Source organism: Encephalitozoon cuniculi, chromosome VII (assembly GCF_000091225.2).
Source record: "Encephalitozoon cuniculi GB-M1 chromosome VII, complete sequence".
NCBI classification, from domain to species: domain Eukaryota; kingdom Fungi; phylum Microsporidia; family Unikaryonidae; genus Encephalitozoon; species Encephalitozoon cuniculi.
The window spans coordinates 39,928-63,843 of NC_003234.1; the positions used below are offsets into that span (position 1 = coordinate 39,928).

General features: G+C 46.3%; 19 protein-coding genes across 19 annotated transcripts; 8 read left to right on the plus strand and 11 right to left on the minus strand.

Moving 5' to 3' along the window:
- Positions 1–249: 249 nt before the first annotated feature.
- On the plus strand, positions 250–2,439 carry ECU07_0310 (uncharacterized protein; the record flags this gene model as incomplete). Its single annotated transcript, NM_001041581.1, has 1 exon — positions 250–2,439. One exon carries the CDS (start codon positions 250–252, stop codon positions 2,437–2,439), a length of 2,190 nt encoding a protein of 729 aa, NP_585959.1.
- Positions 2,440–2,465: 26 nt separating this feature from the next.
- On the minus strand, positions 2,466–3,560 carry ECU07_0320 (rRNA (cytosine-C5-)-methyltransferase RCM1; the record flags this gene model as incomplete). The annotated part of the gene is made up of 1 exon (NM_001041582.1): positions 2,466–3,560. The coding sequence occupies one exon, from the start codon at positions 3,558–3,560 to the stop codon at positions 2,466–2,468; it is 1,095 nt and encodes a 364-aa protein (NP_585960.1).
- A 101-nt stretch (positions 3,561–3,661) lies between these two features.
- On the minus strand, positions 3,662–4,579 carry ECU07_0330 (RING-finger domain-containing ubiquitin ligase; the record flags this gene model as incomplete). The annotated part of the gene is made up of 1 exon (NM_001041583.2): positions 3,662–4,579. The coding sequence occupies one exon, from the start codon at positions 4,577–4,579 to the stop codon at positions 3,662–3,664; it is 918 nt and encodes a 305-aa protein (NP_585961.2).
- A 181-nt stretch (positions 4,580–4,760) lies between these two features.
- ECU07_0340 (uncharacterized protein) lies at positions 4,761–5,762 on the minus strand (the record flags this gene model as incomplete). The annotated part of the gene is made up of 1 exon (NM_001041584.1): positions 4,761–5,762. The coding sequence occupies one exon, from the start codon at positions 5,760–5,762 to the stop codon at positions 4,761–4,763; it is 1,002 nt and encodes a 333-aa protein (NP_585962.1).
- Positions 5,763–5,827: 65 nt separating this feature from the next.
- On the plus strand, positions 5,828–8,158 carry ECU07_0350 (uncharacterized protein; the record flags this gene model as incomplete). The annotated part of the gene is made up of 1 exon (NM_001041585.1): positions 5,828–8,158. One exon carries the CDS (start codon positions 5,828–5,830, stop codon positions 8,156–8,158), a length of 2,331 nt encoding a protein of 776 aa, NP_585963.1.
- Positions 8,159–8,208: 50 nt separating this feature from the next.
- On the plus strand, positions 8,209–8,535 carry ECU07_0355 (uncharacterized protein; the record flags this gene model as incomplete). Its single annotated transcript, NM_001415174.1, has 2 exons — positions 8,209–8,319; positions 8,344–8,535. 2 exons carry the CDS (start codon positions 8,209–8,211, stop codon positions 8,533–8,535), a joined length of 303 nt encoding a protein of 100 aa, NP_001402508.1.
- A 38-nt stretch (positions 8,536–8,573) lies between these two features.
- ECU07_0360 (uncharacterized protein) lies at positions 8,574–9,392 on the minus strand (the record flags this gene model as incomplete). Its single annotated transcript, NM_001041586.1, has 1 exon — positions 8,574–9,392. The coding sequence occupies one exon, from the start codon at positions 9,390–9,392 to the stop codon at positions 8,574–8,576; it is 819 nt and encodes a 272-aa protein (NP_585964.1).
- A 38-nt stretch (positions 9,393–9,430) lies between these two features.
- Positions 9,431–10,135, minus strand: ECU07_0370 (uncharacterized protein; the record flags this gene model as incomplete). Its single annotated transcript, NM_001041587.1, has 1 exon — positions 9,431–10,135. One exon carries the CDS (start codon positions 10,133–10,135, stop codon positions 9,431–9,433), a length of 705 nt encoding a protein of 234 aa, NP_585965.1.
- A 132-nt stretch (positions 10,136–10,267) lies between these two features.
- On the plus strand, positions 10,268–11,380 carry ECU07_0380 (uncharacterized protein; the record flags this gene model as incomplete). Its single annotated transcript, NM_001041588.1, has 1 exon — positions 10,268–11,380. One exon carries the CDS (start codon positions 10,268–10,270, stop codon positions 11,378–11,380), a length of 1,113 nt encoding a protein of 370 aa, NP_585966.1.
- A 17-nt stretch (positions 11,381–11,397) lies between these two features.
- Positions 11,398–14,340, minus strand: ECU07_0390 (uncharacterized protein; the record flags this gene model as incomplete). Its single annotated transcript, NM_001041589.1, has 1 exon — positions 11,398–14,340. One exon carries the CDS (start codon positions 14,338–14,340, stop codon positions 11,398–11,400), a length of 2,943 nt encoding a protein of 980 aa, NP_585967.1.
- Positions 14,341–14,489: 149 nt separating this feature from the next.
- Positions 14,490–15,116, minus strand: ECU07_0400 (uncharacterized protein; the record flags this gene model as incomplete). Its single annotated transcript, NM_001041590.1, has 1 exon — positions 14,490–15,116. The coding sequence occupies one exon, from the start codon at positions 15,114–15,116 to the stop codon at positions 14,490–14,492; it is 627 nt and encodes a 208-aa protein (NP_585968.1).
- A 245-nt stretch (positions 15,117–15,361) lies between these two features.
- On the plus strand, positions 15,362–16,249 carry ECU07_0410 (ubiquitin carboxyl terminal hydrolase; the record flags this gene model as incomplete). Its single annotated transcript, NM_001041591.1, has 1 exon — positions 15,362–16,249. The coding sequence occupies one exon, from the start codon at positions 15,362–15,364 to the stop codon at positions 16,247–16,249; it is 888 nt and encodes a 295-aa protein (NP_585969.1).
- Positions 16,250–16,398: 149 nt separating this feature from the next.
- Positions 16,399–17,217, plus strand: ECU07_0420 (uncharacterized protein; the record flags this gene model as incomplete). Its single annotated transcript, NM_001041592.1, has 1 exon — positions 16,399–17,217. The coding sequence occupies one exon, from the start codon at positions 16,399–16,401 to the stop codon at positions 17,215–17,217; it is 819 nt and encodes a 272-aa protein (NP_585970.1).
- A 70-nt stretch (positions 17,218–17,287) lies between these two features.
- Positions 17,288–18,178, minus strand: ECU07_0430 (uncharacterized protein; the record flags this gene model as incomplete). Its single annotated transcript, NM_001041593.2, has 1 exon — positions 17,288–18,178. The coding sequence occupies one exon, from the start codon at positions 18,176–18,178 to the stop codon at positions 17,288–17,290; it is 891 nt and encodes a 296-aa protein (NP_585971.2).
- Positions 18,179–18,248: 70 nt separating this feature from the next.
- Positions 18,249–19,721, minus strand: ECU07_0440 (uncharacterized protein; the record flags this gene model as incomplete). The annotated part of the gene is made up of 1 exon (NM_001041594.1): positions 18,249–19,721. The coding sequence occupies one exon, from the start codon at positions 19,719–19,721 to the stop codon at positions 18,249–18,251; it is 1,473 nt and encodes a 490-aa protein (NP_585972.1).
- Positions 19,722–19,767: 46 nt separating this feature from the next.
- ECU07_0450 (uncharacterized protein) lies at positions 19,768–22,464 on the minus strand (the record flags this gene model as incomplete). Its single annotated transcript, NM_001041595.1, has 1 exon — positions 19,768–22,464. One exon carries the CDS (start codon positions 22,462–22,464, stop codon positions 19,768–19,770), a length of 2,697 nt encoding a protein of 898 aa, NP_585973.1.
- Positions 22,465–22,652: 188 nt separating this feature from the next.
- On the plus strand, positions 22,653–22,946 carry ECU07_0455 (uncharacterized protein; the record flags this gene model as incomplete). Its single annotated transcript, NM_001415176.1, has 1 exon — positions 22,653–22,946. The coding sequence occupies one exon, from the start codon at positions 22,653–22,655 to the stop codon at positions 22,944–22,946; it is 294 nt and encodes a 97-aa protein (NP_001402509.1).
- Positions 22,947–22,998: 52 nt separating this feature from the next.
- On the minus strand, positions 22,999–23,361 carry ECU07_0460 (rRNA processing protein; the record flags this gene model as incomplete). Its single annotated transcript, NM_001041596.1, has 1 exon — positions 22,999–23,361. One exon carries the CDS (start codon positions 23,359–23,361, stop codon positions 22,999–23,001), a length of 363 nt encoding a protein of 120 aa, NP_585974.1.
- A 36-nt stretch (positions 23,362–23,397) lies between these two features.
- On the plus strand, positions 23,398–23,784 carry ECU07_0470 (uncharacterized protein; the record flags this gene model as incomplete). The annotated part of the gene is made up of 1 exon (NM_001041597.1): positions 23,398–23,784. The coding sequence occupies one exon, from the start codon at positions 23,398–23,400 to the stop codon at positions 23,782–23,784; it is 387 nt and encodes a 128-aa protein (NP_585975.1).
- Positions 23,785–23,916: the final 132 nt, after the last annotated feature.

Below are 23,916 nucleotides of genomic sequence, written 5' to 3' on the forward strand. Positions count from 1 at the left end.
CCAGTAGTTCCTTCTTTTATACTTATTCAGAATTTTTTATTTAATATATCCTGATCATTAATTTGTGATTGTTTTATACTCGACCTCGCATCCCATGTAACTCATGGATGGCTTTTTTAAGCTTCCATTTATATTCTATCTTAATTAAATCCCGTGACTGGTCAAATTACAAGACTTCAAAATTAATACTTGATTTAAAATTTAATGGGCAGATCCTGGATTATTGACTGTGGACTTCACCCATCATAGATGATTGTCGGTCTCCTCGGTGTGGTTAACATATTTTTTTTCCTCACTGGACTGTTCAAGGCCGTAAACTTGCCCGAAGACACATCGGTGGAGCCTGTCGGATCTAGGAAGTACAACAAAATTGTGTACCTTCTGATCGACGGGCTTAGATTTGACTCTTCGATAAGGACATCGAAAAGGGGGTACATTTTCAACAAAATGAAACATCTACAATCAATTAAGACGAAGTTCCATGCCTTGAGTGTCAGTGGAATTCCAACAGAGACCGGATCTAGAGTTATCGGGCTGACAACAGGGTCGCCCAGCAACTTTCTAACCAGCGTGGTCAATCTCAATGGGTCTGCCATCGCCCACGATAACATGGTAAGGCAGCTTCTCAAGGACGGGAGGTCTTGTATATTCTTTGGGGACTCTCAGTGGGTCAGCCATTTCCCAGAACTCAGGAATGGACCCTGCCACACGGTGGACCCGTACGGAAGGCACGGCTTGAGAAGACAAGAGGACGAGGTAATAGAAAAAATCCTGAAGAGCATAAACAGTTACGACGTCATCATTGCACACCTGATAAATCTCGATTCCTACGGTCATATTCACGAAACCATAGACCACAGGGAGATGGAGCATCAAGTAGTAATATACGACAATCTCATAAATGAAATATACAAGAAAATGTCAGAGGACACGTTGTTTGTAATATGCAGTGATCATGGGGTTGACGACAACGGGGCCCACGGTGGCGTTTCCACGCTGGAAATGTCTGCAGTAGGCGTTTTCATATCGAAGGACCAAAGGTTTGCTAACCTCCCATTCGTTGATAAGGAAATCCAGGATCTACGGAAGAGGTATATTTCAAGGACATATGCAGAAGATCCTCTTGCAATACAGAGCGAGGAGCCCTATTCCATTATCCATCAGGACGACATACTCCCAACACTCTGCTACTTCATGGGCATTCCTGTTCCAAAAATGTCCAGTGGGAACTTCATACACGAGCTTGTCCATGATTCCAGTGCATACAAAATCTACTACAGGCAGAAATGTGATGTGCTTGGTATTCCATTTGAAGATAGTCTTGAAGAGCCTGAGTACATCAAGCTGAACTACAGCCTGAGTGAGGAAATCTCGAGCAAATTCGCTGGAAGAGACTACTTCAGGCTGGTAGTTTCTGGAATACTTTCGGTGATAATAGCATTGCTCGTGATATTTAGAATACTCAGCTCGACGTTTGATAAGGCTGCCCATCTTTCGCTACTGTTTGTGCTCATAATGACTGCACACTCCGTGATGTCTATAATCCATGAAGACCTGTTCTGGGCAGTTCTATTCCTTGTTTCCAACCCCTCAGCTAAGAATCTGCTTGGGATTGTGATGTTCATACAGATGATAAGGCCTCCGTCAAATTCCGATCTCTTCTATGTCCTTGTGGTGGAGAGAATCAAACTCCCGCCCTTGTTCAACGGAAACCCCCTGTTTATCCTTGAGCTGTGTCTGTTCGGGGTGCTAAACAGCGCTATCCGCTTTGAAGCGGCGCCGAGGTTTTTCCTGAACAGCATCCTTGATATACTTAACAAGCATCCGCAAGTTCTTGTTTCTCTTCTTAGATATGTTCTTGGGGCTAGATTAGATGGGACATCCTGGAAACTTAGCCTGCTCATGTCATCTCCAGGTGTCGACACTTTAATGGCGCTGATGCTCAGGCCGATGGAGTCCATCTACCTCATCTACACCATTAGAAACTTAGACATAAGAAGGAATGTCTATACTTACTTTTCACTGACAAACATAGCCTTTTTTTCTTCAGGGCTACAGAAACTGTTTCAGTCGATCAACTACAGCGTGTTCTTTACGTTTTCAGACAACTTTATTACTCTTCCAGTTGTTGGAATAGTCTTCTTCTACTTCATTTACCCAAGGATTGAAGCTGTTTCGCTGCTCACTTCTCGACAAGACGGCACAGATCTTGATAAGAGCAAAGAGAAAAAGCATTTGAAGGAGCCTGAATTCTCTGCAAAGGATATATTTGCACTCCATAATCTCAACTTATTGCTAGTTATGTGGTCTGGATATGCCATTTGTGAATCGTTGTCATTCTACAAGTTTCTTGGAATCCGGGCATTCTTCGAGTATCTCTACTATATCTGCGATATCATTTCGTTCTCAATGCTTCGAGCGATTAAAAAGAAGCTGTAGTTATTGCAACCGTCAACCGAAAGGCCCTACTTCTTTCTTACAAAGAGAGCTATGAAAAATCCTATGGCGCCGCTTTCATCTCTCCTGCATCTTACCACATCCTGGCTGAACGAGAATCCGGAGGAATGCGCAGAGCTCCAAAACATGCTTATGTTTTCTAGTTCATATTCAGAACTCCTCAGGATTTCCTCCACCACCTCTTCGCCCTCTTCCCTATGGTCAGAGCACACCGAGTACACAAGCTTCTCCGGCCTGAATCGAAGAGCATGCCTAACAATTTCTATCTGAAACGACTTAAGGCCTTCTATTCTCTCCTTATCCATTTTGTAACCCAGATGCATTCCAGACCCAGAGCAGCTTGGGTCACACAGGATGTACCGGATACCTTCAAAGTCCTCTGGATTTGCATTCATGAAGTCGTCCTCCACAACCTCTGTGTTGCTAACGCCCAGCTTGAAAAGCTGAGCTCTGAGAGTCTCTGCCCTGTTTTTGCTTCTTTCAAAGGCATATATCTTCCCAGTATTCCTCATGATCATCGCAAGCTGCGACGTCTTGTTCCCAGGCGCAGAGCATGTGTCTATGACCCTAGACCCTTCCTCCGGATCTAGTATGTGTGCAGGGAGACAGGATGAGATGTTCTGTATCACAAACTTCCCGTTCTTATATCCTTCGGAAAAGACAATGTTCTTGGAATCCAGGATCTTATATACGCCATCGACACATGACTTCTCGTAGTCCAGAAACCCTATATCCTCCTCTGTTCCGCCCCTCAGTGTATTAATCCTTACAAATACAGTCGCCTTGGTTAGTTTCAGCTTCCTTCCGCCAAGAGCCTTCATGAATTTCCTACGCATCCTTGTGTTTCTAATCCGCCTGTCTAATATCTGGAAGCACCTTATCACTCCCAGCTCCCGGTCGTCTTCCATGTACTTGCATCTCTTTATGAGGTCAAGTAGCAGATCGTGGTTTTCAACAACCATGTGAACTAGCTTGTGATACATCTTGGGATCCTTCATCTTGTAAACCTCCTGCTTAACAGTCGATCTTCCTTCAAGCACATGTCTCACCATTTCAATGCATCTCTTGTCAAATTGAAGCTTGCTACTCTCTTTTTTGTTCATGTCCAAGGACCAAACCAAAATGAGTTAAAAATCAAAGAGAACTTATTTATTTCATCCTAACCATTAATTCTAGTGTACACCCAACCTTGCCGCACTATCCGTTAAATGGCTGTTCTGCAGACAGGACACTTATTAGAATGTCCAAGCAGCCACTTGTCGACACATCCAACATGGAACCTGTGGTCGCATGGCAATACCCTCAGCCTCTGGTTCTTTATAAAGTTCGACATGCATATAGCACACTCACACCCCTTGTCTGCCTCCACAGCCCTCACAATACTGCTTTTCTTCAGAGACTCCTTAGTAGCAGTCGTAGGAGCCTCCGACGAGGCTTCAAACACGTCAAAATTGATCTGTATCTCGTATATGATATTTCCCCTCGACCCCTCACTCTGGGGGGTGAGGAATAAAAATCGGAGCTCCTGAGAGGGAATGCGCGGAAAAACAACACGAAATCCTCTACTACCTACAGTTCTCGAGCTTCTTGGTCCTGTCTCATCCTGCGCTTCTGCACTTTGTGACGGAGCTTGGGTATTCCCAAGCCCATCTCCTGTCACAACAATGGACGTCGTCAGCGTAACAGGATCTTCCACACCCTCAGACCTGGGCCTTTCAGTTTCTCCGTTTCTCTCACTACCTCTCGAAACAGCTCGGGTACGACGTCTCTCTCTCGTTGGCCTCTCTTCTGTTTCATTCATCATTCTATTACATCTATCAACCAGATTCCGCTCTTCAACGCTGGGCACCTCTTGCCGAGCACTGCCACGGACTTTCCTGCCACGCCCCCTCAAGTCTCTACCAGGAGGTGGCGCCCTTGTCTCATCATCCTCTCTTCCGTCATCTCCATCTCCTATCCTGCCACTTATCAAGTCAACCAGTCTACTCCTTAGCCTGTTCATAAAAACTCCTCCCGGAGTGTTGCTTGCATCAATATCAGACGATTCAATCCTTGTGTCTAAGAAGCTCAGCATGGACCTCATGATATTCAGAAAGTTGTTGTTCCCGTTCCTCCGAGCCATCCGGGGTTGGGCCTTGCGAGGCCCCATTTATTTTTCCCATTGTCTCGAAAACTCCAGAAACCAACAAATTTTCCAGAAAGGGAGAGCCACCAAGCATAACAAAAGAATCATACAGAGGCATTTGGCGCCTAAGATACATGGTGGCTTTACGCATGGCAGCAGAAAAGGCCTCCACGGATTCTTACAGGGGAAACTCTCCCCATGACATTTCCGCACGGATCCTTCTTCCCCCGAAAAATCGTCCGTTAAGGATGCTAAACGAATGCTTGGCCTCATCCTCTGTAGAATATAAGCAGTACACGACAACCTCTCCTTCCTTGGACACCCCGAACTTGACAACATCTCCATACTTCTTCATCTCGTTCTCCATCTCCTGGTCAAAGTCATCGTCGGCATCGTCTACACCTATTAAGTTCCTTAAAACAACCATTTTTCCCGTCCCAAATATAGCGCTTTCGATCCTCTTCTTTATCTCAAAAACTTCCCTGGGAATCGCGAAGTAACTTCTTTCGGGCAGCTCCATCTTGACCACGCTGGGCCCTATTCTCATTCTCCTTCCACAGAAGCTGATCTTGTTACTATATCCTAGGGCCTTTTTTGCGTCGATGCATCTCGAGAACTGCACATATCCATAGCCCTTGTGCATGAACGATGATTCATAGACAAGTCTTACACCCTTAATCTCCCCCATCTTCTTGAAGATATCCTCAAGCTGTTCTTCCTCAATATTCAGGTCTATGTTTGATATGTAAACAATAGATTCGTCCGGAGGCCTGAGCTCTTTTGGAATCTCTGACGGAAATGTGGAGGTTCTTCCGACCTTCAAAGCTCTTCCCTCAAATACCATTCCGTCGATTTCCCTCATGCATAGATAGGCAGCATGCGGGTTGTCAAAGTCTGCAAATGCACATTCCTTGTTACCTATGCATGTCACGGAGACTGGGCCAAAGACGCTTAGAAGGTCTTGGACCGAGTCTCTTGGGGCCACAATATTGCCTATATACACCTTATTGAGTAACGTGCTGTCGAACCTACTGCCTTTAATTCCTTCCTTTGGAACAACCCACTTATCGTACTCTATCACGCCTTTGTATGCTGCCTCAAGTCTTCTGAGCTCGCTTCTCTTGAGGGTAAGCATTTCTTCCATAATCCTGAGGAGCTTCTCGTCATTTACAACCACCATCCTGGGATAGGCAGCAGCAGACTTTCTATGGACATGAAAAAATTCCGGGCCTTCAGCCTCGCACAATGCTCACGGAGCACCAGGAAGAGTTTCTCGAAAAAATCAGATTTAAAGGCAAAGGATGTCCTTGCAGGGCCACATCCACAAGGAGGGGAACAGAGGCCATAAGAATGGTTAACAGCATACTGAAAGCCCCCACTCGCAGCCTGGGGCTCTTTGGACTGGAAATAGTCAAGTGTCTGTACATATACGAGCCTATGCTTGGGATTCCAAGGTATTCGCTAGATAAAGCTCTTGTGAGTCTGTGCAGCAAGGTGTTTGTCAGAGAGATCTACAACGAGATTGAAAGAAGAATCAAGCTTCATCTTGGGAGGATGCTGGATAGGGATGTGCATTCCATTGATGAATCCATGGGCTTCTCAGACTACAATGATTCCTCATTGGACGAGATAATTGTTGGATATCTCATGATAAGATACAAAGAGTATGGAGAGTACAAAAAAGAGGCTTGGAGTATTGTGGAAAGAGTCGGCCCCAGACTCAAGGCCAAGGCAAAAAGGATGTTTGCTTCCTTGCTGGCCGGATGTGTTGGATCTTGCCTGCTGGAGGAGAAGATTGAGAGACTCCTGGACTCCAGGCGAAGGGAAGCCGCAGTAAGTGTGGAGAAGAAGAATATCACGCACGTCCTCACAAGAGACGAGGTGGAGTATGTAAGAGAAAACTATCCCTTGGTATCTTACTTCTACAACATTCCTGAGGATATTGGGGTGCCTTATCTTGATTTAAGAAGGAGTTTTAATATTGAGTATTTTGACGAGGTTTGTTGTTGGAATGGATTTACCGAGAACTCCAGTATGCTTGGTGGGGCATCAAAAGAGAAGCTTCTGGGGGACCTGGGCTTGCTAAAGGACATATGCTTTCGGATGTGCAGAAACAGAGAATATGATTTGGAGTTGATGAGAGAGCTCATAAAAAGGTCTACATCCTTTGAACGGGCATTTATGGAGGGTTATACAAAGGTGGTGTGCCAGGAGTACGAGGCTGCTAAAGAAAAACTCAGGATGGTTCTGGAGATCATTAGAGGAATGGGAATGGCATCCATACACGAAATTCAGCTTTGTGTGTACGATCTTCTTTCCATGTCCCACATGTTCTGTGGAGAGTACTTTGAGTCTGTGTTTTATCTGAATAGAGGGGTAGAGCTATCGTGCAAGTGCCGCCTGGATTTTGTTGCCCAGCATTTTCTTAATTGCAAGCTTGTGGTAGAGAGGATAGGGGGCGTGCACGGGCCTTCCCCAAACATCAGGCTGGATCTACGGGAGATGATTGATCCTCGCCATGTTGCAGTAAACGAGCAGAAGGTGGTTAGCAACAGGGTTTTTACAAACCTTGCGCTCAAAGATGAGATGAGCAACCTCCGAGAGATCAGGACTCTTGAGAGGTTTGCGATACTTAGGCCCTCTACACTTTGCAGAGACATACAGAGAATACTGAGGCGCCTCGGAAGATACACAGTCATGTCTCTCTACTGCATAGACGGAAGCCTGTACATCAACGACTTCAAGGGATTTATAAGGGTTGATAAGGACTTTAGAGGTGCCAAGACACGGATGAACAGAATACTTGCCAGGTCCAGAGACATTCTCAAGGAGAACGCGGTTACTGGTATGGACAGGGCAAGGTGGTGGATGCAGAGGATAGAGCTGGATGCAGAGCTGGGAAAAGTACTGTCTGATATCGGCAGCAAGTTCAATGGGCTGTCGGTTGGCAAAAGTGTCATTCTAGTCCTGGACGAAACAACAACAGAGTTTCCGTTCGAATCGATGCCTGTTTTTAGAAATAAAGCGGTGTACAGAGTGCCTTCACTGGAGTATCTTGAGAATGCCTCGGGATCTGGAGCCTCTGGAAGGTCTTTCTTCTATCTGTTGGATCCTGAAAACAATCTTCCCAAAACCCAGGAGAGGATGGCAGGTTTCCTCGAGTCCTCTGGAATAACGAACGGTGTCACTGGAAGGCCTCCGTCAGACCTGGAGTGCAAGAAGGCTGATGGCTGTGACGTCCTGCTCTATTTCGGGCATGGGAGTGGGTTAAAGTATCTGAAGGTTTCCGGAGAAGGGAAGACAATGCTTTTATTTGGATGCAGCAGCGTCAAGCTCCTGTGCATGGAGAACTACAAGAGAAATGGAGCAATTCTAAAGCATCTTAGGAGGAACTCGATGGTAGTTGGATGTCTGTGGGAAGTCACAGACAAGGACATAGACAGCTTTAGTGCCAGGATCATAGGAAGCCTGACGAGTGGATGCGAGAGTCTTGGGGAACTGATTTCTAGATTCCGAGACGGATTCAGGCTGAAGTATCTGAATGGCGCCTCCGTGGTCATTTATGGCCTTCACTAGCCGTCTTCCGAGGGCTGGGGCTATTAATTTCTTGGGCAAACAACCCAGGAATGCCTTGGTACCATATTCAAGACAAGAAGCTTAAGCTAACTGTTAGGGCCAAGCCCAATGCCAGGAATACCTCGATAAGAGAGGTAACAGATACCGAGGTTGTTGTAAATGTAAGGTGATTGTGTTAATTTTAGATAAGTGCACCGCCAGCAGATAACAAGGCCAACAAGGAGCTGGTAGAATTTATTAGTAAGATGCTCAAAGTTCCAAAGTCCCTCATCAAGATTGTAGCTGGCACGACCTGCGCTATCAAGACAGTCGTGATAGGCACCTGGGAAGGAAGTGCGGGAGACTTGGAGGCTGCTGTCGGAGAAATGCTAGAGTAGAGTGCGCAGCTAAGGCATGCAATTTTATTTAACACGATCTAATCACTGGACCTCCCGTGGTGCTTTACAATAAACGGATGATTTAGAGCCTCTGTAAGTTCCATTCTGTCGCCAGGACTCAACACAAGAAGTCTGGAAATGAAGTCTGAAGCGTTGGAGCTAATCGTCTCTGGAATGGTATACTTCAGTGAGTTGATTTTCTTATAGGCCTCCCTCATGTTCCTGTTCTTACTTTCAAACGGAGTTTTTCCCATGAGAAACTCATACGTTAGGATCCCCAGGCACCACAGGTCTATCCCTGAGTCGTGTATATCGTTGTTAACCATCTCTGGGGCAAGATACTCCATTGTACCACAGAAGGTCATCCGCCTCTTGTCAGCATTATAAACCGCCCATCCAAAATCTGCTATCTTGAGCTGGTTGTCTGACCCAAGCAGCAGATTCTCTGGCTTTATGTCTCTGTGTATCACATTACACTCCTTCATGTATGTCAGCGCCAGCATCACCTGTCTTATGTATAGAGATGTCTCTTTCTCCCCGAACTTGCCTCCCCGGTCGCTAAGGAACTTAAAGAACTCGCCCTTCCCTGCATATTCCAGTATCAGATATATATTGTCCTTGTCGTGGAAATGACCATACATCCTCAGAATGTTGGGATGCTTCAGGTTGGAGTGTATCTCAATCTCTCTGCGGATCTGCCTTGCCGTCTCCACCGTCTGGATTTCCTTGATTGGAATAATCTTCAACGCAACTATAAACCCCTTTTCCCTCTCTCTTGCAAGCCATACCTGCCCGAACTTTCCACGCCCAAGCAATCTTCCTATTTCAAACCTGTCCAAAGTCCAGTACTCCACCATCACAGGGTCCCAATCGAAATGTTTATAGAACTTGTTTCTCAGGAGTTTAGCAGAGCCCCAAGCACAGAGCTTATAATCGCCTCACTCCCAGACCCATGGGCGTCCTTGGCCTTGTACCTCTCCTTGATCCTGCATATGTGGGCACTGGACGTGGTCGCCTCCTTTTCTGTCATGCAAATGAGTATGCTGTCCATTGCAGAGCAAAATAGAAGGCACACAATAAGGGTCTCTGCCCTGTAGTCTATCTCTCTGCTGCAGGTTAAGTATTCCTTTATGTAGTTTATCAATTCTATTCTTATGCTGTAATCACTCATGGTGATCCTGTTGAATATCAAGTTTCTGTTCTCAACCTTGCATATGCGTCTTTCTTCTAAGTCTTTGTAAACCCTCAGCCTGACATTTCTCATGTGAATACTCCCTCCCCTTTTTTCTCCGTTGAGCCTGTACATAAGCTCGCCAGGTGGCAGCTGGACCTGGTAAATTTTGTTCATTGCCTCTACCAAAAGTGGATTACTCAGCATATTGTCCTTGCCCACGACTCTGCCCTCTTTCAGCCCTATTGCTCCGCAAAGAGCAAGCTCAACCACTATGCATGCCCTCAGTGACAAGGACACACGGTTGCATAGAAACTTCACCTCGTTTCTTGTCCGGAGCAGGACCACCAGTTGCTCATACAGCCTAAGAGTTCCCTTCGACTCCGTGTGTTGGGAATGCTCGCGCTTCCGTGTTGATATTGATTCCATCCAGGGCCTTATTGGCAGTGATTATTGTTATGGATTGGTTGACTTTGAGATAATGAATCAGAGCGCTACCAAACGCTATTGGGCATCGAGTCTTGCGCTTGAAATTCCACTCGCCCTGCATACTCCTTGCGAATGGCAAATGTCAGAGAGCTTAAGAGGCTGACGGTGTATGACATCCAGAGGATTCTGTGTTGGGCATTTAACCTGTCTAAAAGGCCTTCCTTCCTTCCCCTGAGAGCAACCGACCGCCCGGACACAATCAACATGGTCAAACTCGAAGAAACCTCAGAAAACATTTCGAGGCTCCTGGGCAAGCTCAAGGCGAGACACACCGCGCTTGTAAACGAGCAGCTGTCTCTTGATGACATAGTCGAGTGCATCTTGAGGGACGGAGGATATGACGGCATCATCCCATCCCTTGAGTATGTTAGGATGGATAACCTGCCGCTCATCCCTATGGTGAGGTTCGAAGATGTATACCGCTCGGGAATATTTGTAGACAGCAAAAGTCCTCAGCCAGAAATCGACGTAAGCAAATACAGAAGAGCACATGTGTCTGCATTGCATGACATAGTCGCACTGGATGTAGAAAAAGTCAGGACAAAGATGGGAAAGGAGCCCGGAAGGGTTACAATGGTTGATTGCAACGGAGAGGTCATCTACGATAAGATAATCAAGCCAAAAGAGCCTGTGGTGGACTATCTGACCAAATATAGCGGACTGACAAAGGAGGTGGTTGACAGGGGTATTGACATTGAGATTGTTAGAAATGAGGTTCTTAACTTCATTGGAACCAACACAGTAATTATAGGGCATGGGATTGAGAACGACCTGAGTTCACTGAGGCTGTATCATGATAAAATCATAGATACGGCCCATCTATTCCTAAGTCCTCTGGGAAGAAAGATATCCCTTGCACAGCTGGCAAGGACGTACCTTGCCAAAGATATCCACGTGGAAACACACGACTCAAGGGTGGATGCAGTCACTTGTCTCGAGCTTCTTTCAGTAAAAATACAGTACATGCTCAGGGTGACAGACCCGGGATGTCCAAAGCTGAAGATCCAGGCAATAATAGAGAAGAAGTGTGCCTCTGATCTCTTAAAGCACGATAGAGGACACTTAAACATAGCAGCTTGCAGTTATAGGGACCTGGCCAAGCATCTCAAGTCCTACAGAAAAAGAAGGGAGTGTCTTTGGATGCTTATCTATAAGGCAGGCGATAACATCTACTTCAGCTTTTAATACATTTCTGTTTATTGTCATCTTTCTATGTGCTCGTCTCTACCAGCCTTATCCAACACAACAACATCGCAAAAGTCCTCAAAAAGATCCTCTATGCTCAAGGGAGTTATTAGGATACCTTGAAACCCATTCTCTTTGAAAAAGCCCAAGAGCTGTCTTATTGCATGCTTCCTATTTAGATTGTCCATGAACACATCGAATTCGTCGAGGACCTTGATGGGGCATGAAAGAGAAGGCCACAGAGACAAAAGTAGTGAGACACTAGCAAAAGACCTCTCTCCCCCGGACAACATGCTTCTGGACCCCACCTCAGACTGTCCGTGGACCCTTAGCTGGACATCCAGCCTCTTCTTCTGATGGTCGAACTCCAGGGCTCCCTCGTATCCCCTGGCCTTCGTCAACCTGGAAAACTCCTCAGCAGCCCTTCTAGCAATCTCATTTCTCATGGAATCTCTTTTGACTATTCTCGACTCAATGCCCTCCAGTGCAGTTCTTATCTTCTCGTCGTATTCACGGAGAAGATCCTCCTTTCCTCTCCTCATCCTCTTCAGATGCTCCAATGTACCTAGAGCTTTCTCCTCGTCACCAATTCCCCTGCACATCTCCGCCTGTGCCTTTATATAAGCTATCTCCCTTTTTATTTCATCTTCTGCTCTCGCCTCCATTTCTTTCTTCCCGCTCTCCAGAGCCAATGACTTTTCAGAGTTGTAGAGTTCAACCTGTTTCTGATGCTCTTCCTTCAGCTTGAGGATATCCGTCCGCCACATGTCTATTCTTCTCCTAACCTCAGAGGCCTCTGCAGTGTTTCTAGAGATCTCTTGCCTTAGCCTGCCGGTGCCAGCCCCCTTGTATTCCCTGATCTCTTTTTTCTCCCGTTCCAAAACCTCAATCTCTTCACTGATCTCGCTCTGCTTTTTCTCTAGCAGGGAAATCTGGTGCGTAAGGCTCCTTATTTCTTCATAAAGATCGTCATTCTTCATAATCTCCATCTGTGTATCGTGTATGTGTCTTTCATGATCCATCTCAACCCTCAATGCCTTCTGCATCCTGTTCCGAGATTCTATATCTTCACTCACCTTGTCCATTTCATTCTTTATTTCCTTCAGCCTTCTTTCCCACCTCCTCTCAACCCTCTCCTCCGCAAGCCTTTTCATCTCAGCACGGCATCTTTCCAGCTTCTCGTGGGCATTCTCAAAGTAGAACCTGTCCACGCCCCTTGTAACAAAATCAGACATGCTCCCTCCAACGAGCCTTATCTTGTCTCCATTCCTTGTATATGCACATTCTACAAACGCAGGCCTTGATCTTATTATCTCGTATGCTTCCTTTCTACTCTCGACCAAGATCGTCTGTTCAATAGATGTTGTTATTATTAGATAGTTCATGACAAACGGGTTCTTCACCTCTAGGGCATCAAGCACACTTGTGTACCTCGGATTTGCCTTGTACTTTATGACTTCAGGAACCCTGCTTGAGAGCGTCGAAATCGGGAAATCGACCTTGTGTCTTCTAAAGATCCTGAGTAGAGCATCCTTGTCTACTCTATTCGTTACAATAAAGGTGGACAGCGAGTTGTTCAGTACAATGCTGATGGCCTTGCTCCATCTCTCTTCCTTGACCTTTACCTCGAATGCAATGGGCCCGACAACCTCCCCGTTAAATTTGGTTCTCGAAATCTCATCCATTGCAGCAGGAAAGCTAGGTCCAAAAAAGCTGTTCTGATCATTCTTGGAGTAAAACTCAATCTGCTTCCTAAGATGAAGAATCCGACCCTCTCGCTCAGAAGCCGCTTCCTCCTCCACCTTCGCTTTCTCTCTACATTCTCTGCTTTCATCCCCAAGCCTTTCAAGCACCCCTTGAAGAGTCTCCACTTCAGAAGCAATTCTCTTGTGCTTGTCTTCAAGTTGAGGAAGCAGGCTTTTCACAGTTCCGTCCTGCTTCTCAAAATCAGAAACAATTTTTTTCTTGAAGTCTCTTGCCTCCTTCAGCTCCTCGCTATCGTTACATATTTCTCTGCGCCTCATCCTTAGCCTGCTGATCATCCCATCAATCTCCTCACTTCTTCTATCTCCGTTTCTCTTCCTTTCTCCTTCCTCAGCCTCAATGCTATTCATCCTTTTCCGAGCTTCCCCGATCGCTTGAGATAGCTCCTCCAGCCTTTCGCTGTACTTGTCCATTTCCTCCTGCTTGTCTCGGAATCTTTCAAAGCACTTCTCCATCTGCATCCTCTTCTCATTCACCCTTGCCCATACCATTTCATCCTCCAGACAGAGAATCGTCTTCTCCATGTCCTTGGCATTGTTGATGGCATCCAGAACGCCCTCCTCGTCCTTGATTCGCTTCTCAATACCATCCAGCTCCTCTGCAACAAGACTTATTCTTCTTCTCATCGCCTCTACATTACTCATGGACTCGCTATTCAGTCTGCATATTTCAGCTATCTCTGTCCCCTGCATAAACAGCTCATAGAGCATCTCAGGATCCATTGTGCTCAGAAATCTCTTGGCCTGTTCCTGTGTGAGAAAGTTCAGTGGATTCTCAAATCTCAATGCAAAGAACTCCAAAACCGTCTCCAAATCCTCCCTCCTCGTGGACCAAACCCTCCTTTCTCCATTCATAATGCTGGTTGTTGCTGACTTCATTCCAATCCTCTTCTCAATGATGATCGTTTCCCCGAAAAACTCCTTCCTGAACCCTCTGTGGTTTTCCAGCACAATCCTTACTGCTGCATTCGACTCTTTACTCTTTATCAGATCCTTGAAACTGCTCCCGCGCTCAAGATGAGACGCTCGCTGTCCAAAAACCAATCCAATCGCCACCATTATTGCGCTTTTCCCAGATCCATTGCATCCTGACACTATTGTCAGAGGCTTCCTCAAGCTGATAAGCAGATGGTCGTGGCACATGAACTTTATGAGCTCTACAGAGACGATCGTTTTCCTGAACTTCCTGTGGCTCATTCCCAAGGCCCATCCCTTTTACAGCCTAAATCGAGCTCGGGATAAAGAAAGACAATGTCCGTGGCATGGGAATTCGGTGATGGAAGAATGATGGGGTTGCAGGTTATGGTAGGATTGATGATTAAACAGGAATTTAATAGCACCATGATTTAAGCCAGAGACGAGTACTTTCCGAATGATGGTCTTGCGAAGGACCCGTTGGGGAAAAATCCAGCCTTCTCAGATGATTTTGTCGGATTAGCAACCTCCACATCGTTTTCTCCCTGCTCGGGCTCTTTCCCCTCTACTGCAGACTCCTCTCCTTTAGCATCCTCACTGCCGCTTGTCTTTACCTTCTCCTCCTCTGGGGCGTTTTTTGCCTTCTTGCCTTCATCAGGTGTCCTGGCATTACTACTGCCTGTCTTTTTTGCCATCTTATTGTATCCCTCCATGTAGGAGAAGTCGGGCTTTGGAATGAATTTGTTCGGGGCGCCAAACCTTTCAGACGCAAATGCCACCTTATCCAAACTCTCAAGAACAGGCCCCGGGACAAATTTAACTTCGTAAGGATTGACATAGGTTGTTGTTTCGCGCACAATGGCCAGGCCGTTTTCGAGTACCATTTTTCTAGTCATTTCTGGAGTAAAAGTATCCTTGCCTGTAGTCCTAGTAACCAGATACTCGTTCTGATAGTTACTGTCGCTGTCCCCTACAAACTCCTCCTTCCCGGCAACCTTTGCCTCGGCAGCAACCTTATAAAGGTAACAGGTGGCCAGCTTGAGTGTACTAAACTTCATAGTCTTGAGACTATGAAAATCGCAACTTAAATAGTTTTTCTTGCTCTTACAATGTTTTGGATCTACCAATGGGTCACGGGGCTGCGCTTGAAACGTTCCTCAGATTGATCCATCCATCCCGTTTGCTGCCCTACTAATAAGGCTGAGTGACTGTGGATCATCTCAGCCTTGCGGACTTTTCTAGGTTTGCTGTAAATGGCCGGGCACCATCCAGGGATTTTAACTTGGAAATCCAGGCCCTTGAAATGGTAGTACAGAAGAGGAAGGACAACCTCCCTCCAAATGGATTAAGGAACAAGGGGAACACCTGTTTCTTCAATTCTGCCATGCAATGTATTTTGTCGATCGGAGAGCTCAACACCTTCTACAAGAATACGGACTTTCCAAGGGATAAGCCAATATCCAATGCATTCAAACAATTCATAGCAGAGTACGAGACCCCGGGATGCCATGACCCAAAGAGCTTTATCGACAAGCTCAGTGGAAGGATAAAGCTGTTCAATGGAATGCAGCAGGACTCACATGAGTTCCTCATCCAGTTTATCGATTTGCTGCATAATGAGTCTGATGGGAACAAAAGCAGGCTTGAGTCGAAAGATGAGTTTGAGGAAGTCCGAAAGCATAGCCTGGTCGCAAAAACGTTGTTTTCGATGGATAAGCAGGTGTTGACATGTGAGGCATGCAACTACTCCTCTGTGACGATTGCCATGAATAGTACCATCCTTGTTGAGCCCTACGAGACAGTCCAGCTGGGGATAGATCGGTATTACGAAGAAGTGAAGCTTGAGGGAAAGGATGCCTGGAGATGCGACAAATGCGGAAGGAAGGAAAGCTCCAGAAAGAGGATGGAGGTTCTTGTGCATCCAGATGTCCTGATAGTGCATATATCGAGATTCCATCCACAGGGGTGGAAGAATACAGCAAGTGTCGAGGTCAATGACACACTACTCTTCAATAATAGAAAGTATAGTCTTCTTGGCGTTGTTTGCCAAAATGGAACTCTTAACGGGGGACACTACTTTGCAGAGGCCAAGAGATCGGGAACATGGAATGTGTACAATGATGAGCAGGTGACAAAAGGCTCCAGGACTTATAGCGGATCTCATCCCTACATAGCTTTTTACACTCTTTGATAGCAGAATTAAATGCTTTAGCCGAGAACAAGCTCATCTGATTTGTCTCCCCTTGTCTACAAAGATCTGGGCCCATTTGCTGGTGAGTGCATGCCTTATTGGTCCTCGGCAAATACAAAAGCAGCAGTTCTAATCTGCATATCTGAGGCATGGTTTTTTGTATGGGAAGATTATGGAGTGTGGTTCCATGCGGAAGCAGGAATGAGGAGAAGGTCATAAGAAGTACATATCTAAGGAGCTACGAGACTGTTGGAAGCGAGGACGATTCTAATTCTCTTCCAGACAGTGACAGGTTCGACGAGGCGTCTGCAAGAAACAGCCCTCGGAAGATGAAGGGAAATAGAGGAAAGGTGTCTGGGCAGACTCGAAAGGCAGGTTCTGGCACAGTCTCCGAACTAAGGATCAACGAAAAAAAGCGACAGAGGTCGAAATCCAATAGTATAACGGACAGCAACGAGTCCTGGATCGGTGAGTACGAAGGTACATCTGGGGAAACGGAGCTTCGAAGCAAGTCCAAGGAAAGAAAGAGAAGCACTATGAGATACGAAAAGAAGGAGACGAGAAAGAGCAGAAGGGTTCCTGGGGAGGGCCTTTACAGAGAAGAGATTGAAAGCGATGGAAGATCCTCCAAAACAACTGATGCATCTACCCGGAAGGCCGAAATACTCGAAAAATACAGAAATAGGATATATCATGACAGTAAAAAGCATCATGGCCCAGACGATGTTTCTATGGAGTCAGAAATCGAGTCCAATAACTACGCCAGAGAGAGGAAGTCCTCTGCGAATGAATCTAGACAGAGGCTTGATAGAAGAGACTTCAGTGTGGACGAAAGAGTCCTTCACAATTTTGATGACAGCGAAAGTGAAATCAGCTTCATAATGGACATCTATGACAGATCATCATTGAATAGCAGCTTAAGAGAAAAGATGTTTGAATACCTAAACCAAATAGGAAAGAAGGGATAGGGTGGCACAGCTATTAAAGCCCGGATCTTGAAGTCTATCTCCTTTATTTGTTTGCCCCTGCCTGAAGTGGCTAGAGCTTCCCGACGTCTCCAAACGCGCTTTTTATCCTGTTGCTCTGCTTTTCTCCCAATGGCCTGGAATGCTTTCCATCAGAGTCCCAGATCTTGAATTCCTTCAGCAGCCCATCGCTGTCGTTTTCAAGGAATGAATGGAGTCGGCTGATGTTTCTGAAGTGGAGGGATAAGCTTCGCGCTACATTTTTTCCTATTCCCGTGATGCTCTGCAGGACATGCTGGAGATGCTCGGTCTTCTGCTCTGGAGAGAATGTCTTTGTTTTGGGTATGTGAATGCCCTTTGAATCCAAGTGCTTCACAACGGCTTTCAGCTCACCAGGAAGGCTCTGGGGGTCGTCGACGAATATGAAGTTCCTACTGCCTGTGATCTGTGCAAGATGCATCTTCTCAATCCTGCTTTCGTACCTGCTTTCCCTTCTAACGTACTTCCTGCCCTCTTCTAGTGCTCTTCTATACTCCTTGTCTTCCTCAGCCTTTGAGGAGCTTCGGCACCTACTTCTGTTCAAAACAAGAGAAATGCTGTTTTCGCACATCTCAACTTCGTCCTTTTCAAAGTCAACGACGTCTAAGGTGCACATGGATCTATGGTCCCTGCATCTGACTATTTCCAGAGTTTTGTCCTTGGAGAACCTATAGACAAACCTCTTGTTTTTTATTCTACTCACAAAGCTTTCCAGGCCTTGTGGAAAGACAAAGTAGTAATCTGCAAAGGCCGGGTCAATGCTTTCTGGGAATGTATTCTGTTGCACCTCCTCCGAGGAGGTCCTTAGACGAGCAGCATTGGATATCGAGCATGGGATATCAAGAATCGTAATGGAGCTGTCTGTGTCGAGAATGTTCCCCTCAGGCCTCTCACCTCTAGCACTGCCTCCTTCTAAGCGCTCCATAAAGTCCGCATGGTGCCCGTCCATCCAGAAGCCCCAGAAACAACTCAATTTATTCCCGAAGACCTTGATTCTACACAAGAAGCTTAGCGTAGCCTCTTCTGCTGGTGTTGAGATGAAGCCCTTTGGATCTCGACGGATTCAGATAAACAAATCTGATCATCTGTCCCTCCTTGATATCCGGAATGGGATTCCACCACGTTACCGTACACTCTCCGCTGTCGTCCCGGATAAGGAGCTTGGTGTACATACTGATTCTTATGTCATGGGACGAAAAGACTCTCTGGGCTTTCCTGGCAAGATCCTCTATCCTGTCGAGCTCAGGCTCGAGGCTTTCGGTTGTACAGCTGTAGTTCTCCACCTTCACAAGATACTTTGTCTCAATAACCTTGGCTATCGTCCCCTCAATGCAGCTAACAGGGCCTCCATCACCAAGAACGTCGGATATTTTGAGTCTGAAGCTCATCTTTTTCCTGTATCCAAGTCTCCGCCGGGAATGAACAACCTGGATTCCATTGTGGTGGAGCCTCAGAAAGACATTCTCGGTGTCGAAAATGGACATCGGCCTGCCCCCCTCCAGATCTGCCCCAAAGACCCTGAGCTTAAACCCAACACGGATCTCATTCTTTTCTATCCTCCTTCTGAGAGGGTCATCATAAAGTGCATAAAGACTGTAGTATCCATCAAACACCTCTATCCGCTCCTTGTCTATTCCAACAACTAGGAGAATCATGTATCTCCATGGTACATCGTCCCCCTCGACAATTCTCCGGAGCACAGAGTATTCGCTTTCCAGCCTCACCCTGACCTGCTCCTCTATCCTATCTACAAGATCGCTAAACTCCGGCCATCTTCTCCCAAAGAAAAAATAGATCCAAGACCATGTAAATTGAGCAAAAACCCTGTCTGCATCCTCCTGCGGAAACCTCCTCTCTATTTCTTCGTAGACTCGCCTAGGATCCATGCCTGCCTCTTCTTTTTCAGGCCTGTCATCCGGCTTTGGAGGGGCTAGGGCCGTCGGATAAGCATCCAGCTTTTCCACCTCCTCATCTCTAAACATCTTGTACGCCGAGTCTATGCTTTCTTTCCTCACCTGAATCTTTTTTCTGGACCCTGTGGTAAATCCAGAAAACACCGTGTCCGACACAGGGCTTTCCAGATCTGCATGACTCCTGCACGGATCATTATCCGGCTCAAGAGACGGACGCTTTCGAGGGGAAGTGGTGGGGTGGCCTCCATCAGTGCCCAGCATATGAAGGCCGTGCAAGTCATCAGCTTCTGTGGCTCTGTACTCCTCCGCCTTCTCGGTATCCTCAAGTACCTCCAACGAATCAGAGTCGAAATCGTAAAATGTCTGGTTCTCCTGCTCTAGGGACTCGCAGGCACGCAACTCCTTTCTCACAGTGTTGTCAGAGCTAAAGAAAAGCATGTCCTCACAGCTCATCTGGATTGAATCAAGCCCGCTTAGCAAATCCGAGCCTTCATCCTCTCTGTTGCTGCTGCTTTGGAAGAAGCTCTCGAATCCAATCTCGGAGTCTGCGTCCATGGGCAGAGCATAGCGACTTTGTTAAGATAAAATACAAAATGACAATTTATTCTGCTCTCAGTCCGAACAAATCCTCTCTATCGTTGTTTACCAGAAACCAGATGGTTTTGAAGAAGTTTTCTGGGAGAATAAGAGATGAGTTTGATGTAGCTGTGTTTGGATCGTTGTAGTACGACTCCTTCTCAATCTCCTTCGTATCCTTGATTCCCAGCTCTGCCAGCCGAAGAATATCAACATCCGGCCCCTTCCCTATCTCAGACCAGCTTTCCAAAAGATTAACTCTGTCCACAAGAACCTTCTCGGTAAAGGTGTCCAGATACTCCTCCTCCTTGATGTTCAGCGGATAGAAGTGGCAGGACTTGTAGAACATCTTCCTGAGGCTGTTGCGAAATATAAATGTGATGAGGATAATCGGAAACAGTGACATCGACAGATAGAATCTCTTGTCCGAGGACATCTTTGCAAATGTGACAACCTGGAAGAATATAAGGGAAAACACTATGTTCTGGCATGCAGAGTCCCAATACCCCCCTCCAGATTCATACTCGTTTCTGGAGGAGTACAGAAACTCGGATTTGAATGCTAGGTAGTTGCAGAAGTAGAAGAATGCCCCAAGAAGAAGAATGGGAGGGCACATCACTGCATAGGCTATCGACATCGAGAACACGGTGAGGCACGACGGAAATATGGTCCCAAAGTCGAATGGCGGTGAGAACTCGGCATCAAGCTTCTCTCTCCTTGTCTTTCTTCCCGTGAATGGAAAGATAATGTAGTTAATCAGCAGCGGTGCAGGCTTCAGTAGCGTTAGTGCAGTTCCAACCAGGGACTTCTGAATGATTATGTTTGCAAAGAACACCGAGGACTCTAGAGACTCTTTGCTGAATGCTTCGACAATGTCATATATCTCCTTGTTTCTGGACAGAACATCCGAAAAGAGCCTGTAAAAGCTTGTTACAAAGAACACGGAGGCAAACCCGTTGAAAAACAGGAAGTTACAGAGCTTGTCCATCAGCTTCTGCTGAAGGGTTGAGTATGAATAGATCCCCTCCATGTTCATAAGCGCAGTTATGACTGTTGGGACAAGCAGCAGCATGGAGTTGTAGATGAGTGGAGACAGAGCACCTCGCAGAGAGTCAGCAATCGTTTCATACCTGGACAGAAACGAGGATATAAGCTTACTTTCCTTAAAACCCTCGAAGTTTACCAGTAGAGTAACAATACTAGTAACCATGGACGAGAACAGCACAATGAAGAGAATGAAGAACACCGTCCCAAAGATGCTGTACATGTAGTTTTCCACCTCGCTGTTTGTTATGTTTTCCCAGATGACGTCGTTTGGGGCCGGCGCATCTTCTGTTGTGACAGAAAATATCCTCGATCCTATTTGCGACTGCTTCACTATGTTTGCGCTTCTCTGGTCCTTGAATGTGACAAACCCCCTTTTTGTTTTCGAAGGGAGATCCAATGTGAAGTACATCTTGTACTTCCTGTAGTTGAGTATATGGTGAAACGAGAAGAAGCTTACATCCTGCGATATGTCCCCTCTCAGAAAGAGAGTGTTGTTGCGCGAGACCAACTCCACAATCCTAACGTCTTTGTCTCCTGCCTCTTCAGTCTTTATGATCTCCTTTTCCCTACTAATCCTTGCATTCACGTCATTCAGCTTTTCCAGGTAAAGGCTTACCCTTGAGACGTCCTCTCCCTCCTTGAGCTTGTTTTCAAATTGCTTGGCTCCGTTGAGAAATAGCACAATGAGCTGCCTCTTCTGGGAAGGGTCGAAGGTCCCCTCTATTTTGGCCTCCTCGACAGTCCTAGAGATGCTTTCCTTGAAGCCGGATATGCTCCTCTCGCATGCCTCCCGGTTCTTTTCAGACCAATCATTTATTCGCACAAATTTCTCGTTAATCTCCTTTTCAATGTTGTAAATGTAGCTATCCCTTTCACCGTAGAGGCTCTGCAGGGTGTTGGTATCGTACACGAGCACGCTGTCATCAATCTCCCCGACCCCGAGAGCGTTGATGAACTCATAAAGGTCTACATCGTTATTAACATAGCTTGGAAGTCTTGAAACAAGCAGTGTCCTGTTTGGAAGGTTCACATACTCCGTCGACCTTTCCGAGCTTCCAAGGTGGTTGGAAAGCTTCTTCAGGGTTATTATGGATGTCATGATTGCTGGGTTCCGCAGATATGCCTGCCTGAGGACGATATATCTCTTGTAGTATATAAAGATAGAATACATTATGAATCCAGATATAAGATATACAACAGGGATTACGAGTCTGTAGCTTCCAGAGTCTGGATCTAAGCTTCCCAAGGAAAGCCTGACTAGCCACTGATCAGAGTGTTCTACGTTCTCCCGTTGGTTTGTCCAGAACAAGTATCCCAGCGACGGAATGACAAAGAGGGATAGGATGAAGAGGATCCTGTAGAGCATCTTCAACGTCTGCAGCATCATGAATGCATCCAGCCCTATGATTGAAAGAAGAATCGTGTCGTTGACCGTCACAACAGGGATGATCCAGCTCAGGAACCCCGTGTAATTGTAGCAAGGGTGGGAGGGCCTGCCTCTGACATTTGGCGAATAGAGCCATTTTGCTCTTTTTCTGAGGATGACGTACGCTATTAGGATGCAGAATGTAATGAATCCTTGGAACACTGCATTTGTCAACACAGCATTGTCTGCCCTGCTCAACGGCGGCTTTTCGGCCCCATTCACTATGTTGTCCTTATCCATGTCATCCATCCTTGCTTGCCCGGGGACTAAAAATTTTATCTTTGTGGCGACCAATTAAAATCCATATGCATGTGCTTGCCAGTGAAAGACTCTTCATTAAGGAGACTTCTCAACCATATACGGACCGCTATTTCCATAGGCCTGCAGCCAAAGACACCCTGGGTTGTTTTAATCCGAAGGATGCCTGAGGGTAAGTAATGAGAATGAAATTTGTGGCAGAAAAGTCGACGAGTCTTCATGATACAGAGGATGAGAAGCAGGCCAATGTCATCACCATAAAGGAGAGAGAAAAGATTTTGATCCTGTCCACGGAGGAGGAGATTGCTTTGAACAAGCAGGATATTGGGAATGATGTATACTACGATGCAAAGGAGGCGTTTTTGCTGGGAGGCAAGGCGAGGCTAGACGAGAAGCTTATGTCTCTCGACTTGGACGACGAGCAACGGCTGGTTCTGTCTGGTCTGATAGCAAGTAAAGAAGTAAAAGAGTGAGTTCTGATTCTTTAATCGTGAGCTGCGCTGCAAACACATATCCATCTATACTTTACCTGAGAGCCTCCTTGATCTTCTCTTCCAAGCGCAAGGGCTCTGCCCCCTTTAGATAGTAGATTGTGCATGCAGCAATTGGCCTATCGATGCCACATGCCACCCCCAGAGCGTCTTTGGAGGGGACGTGGACAAAGGAAACCCCCTTATCCTCGCATATTATGGGCAGAAGTGCCGTTATCTCCTGTGGCTCTACATCGCATGCTATGACAACAAGGAGGGCAATCCCCTTACTGAGGCACTTCGTTGATTCGTTTATGCCCTTCTTGATGTTCCTTGACCTTGTGGCACTCTGAATCAGTCTTAGTATGCTCTGCACCTTTTCATCAGAGACCGGCGAGTATGTCTGGGCTACTGTCATTGCGGGGGCAAAAATTTTGGGGTTTAGGCGCCCTGGATGAATATCAAGTCAAAGTACGGGAAGGTGATAAAGGCGCTGTCGATTCGTCAGTCGGACCTGTGGCTCGTGCCGAGGCTGATGACACCTCTTGAGAACAGCTTCCAGACGGAGGCCATAGATGACGAGGAGGTTTGTATTGTGCCCAAGGAAGCCAACTTCCAGCTCCCCAATGTTTTTCTGAGGACAGGGCAAAATCCTGAGTATCAAAAGCTGGTTGATGGCGGCATGCCCAGCAGCGATTGGGATGATGTTATTGAAGAGACGATAGAAATGCTTGAGGAGATAGATCTTTCCATCGGGAGTGGCGGTGTTATGACTAGAAAGTGTCCTGTTGACCAGGGTATCCTAAACAGGTTGGTGTTTGAAAGATATGGATACTCTTAGAAGCAAACCCTGTGCTAAATAGACCTATACCTACTGCGCGGATCCATTGGACGGACTGTAGATATTAATCTGCATTGATTGGTGGGAAATTGCATTCTATTTGTTCCTGTGATTAGATTGCTTGGTCGAGGG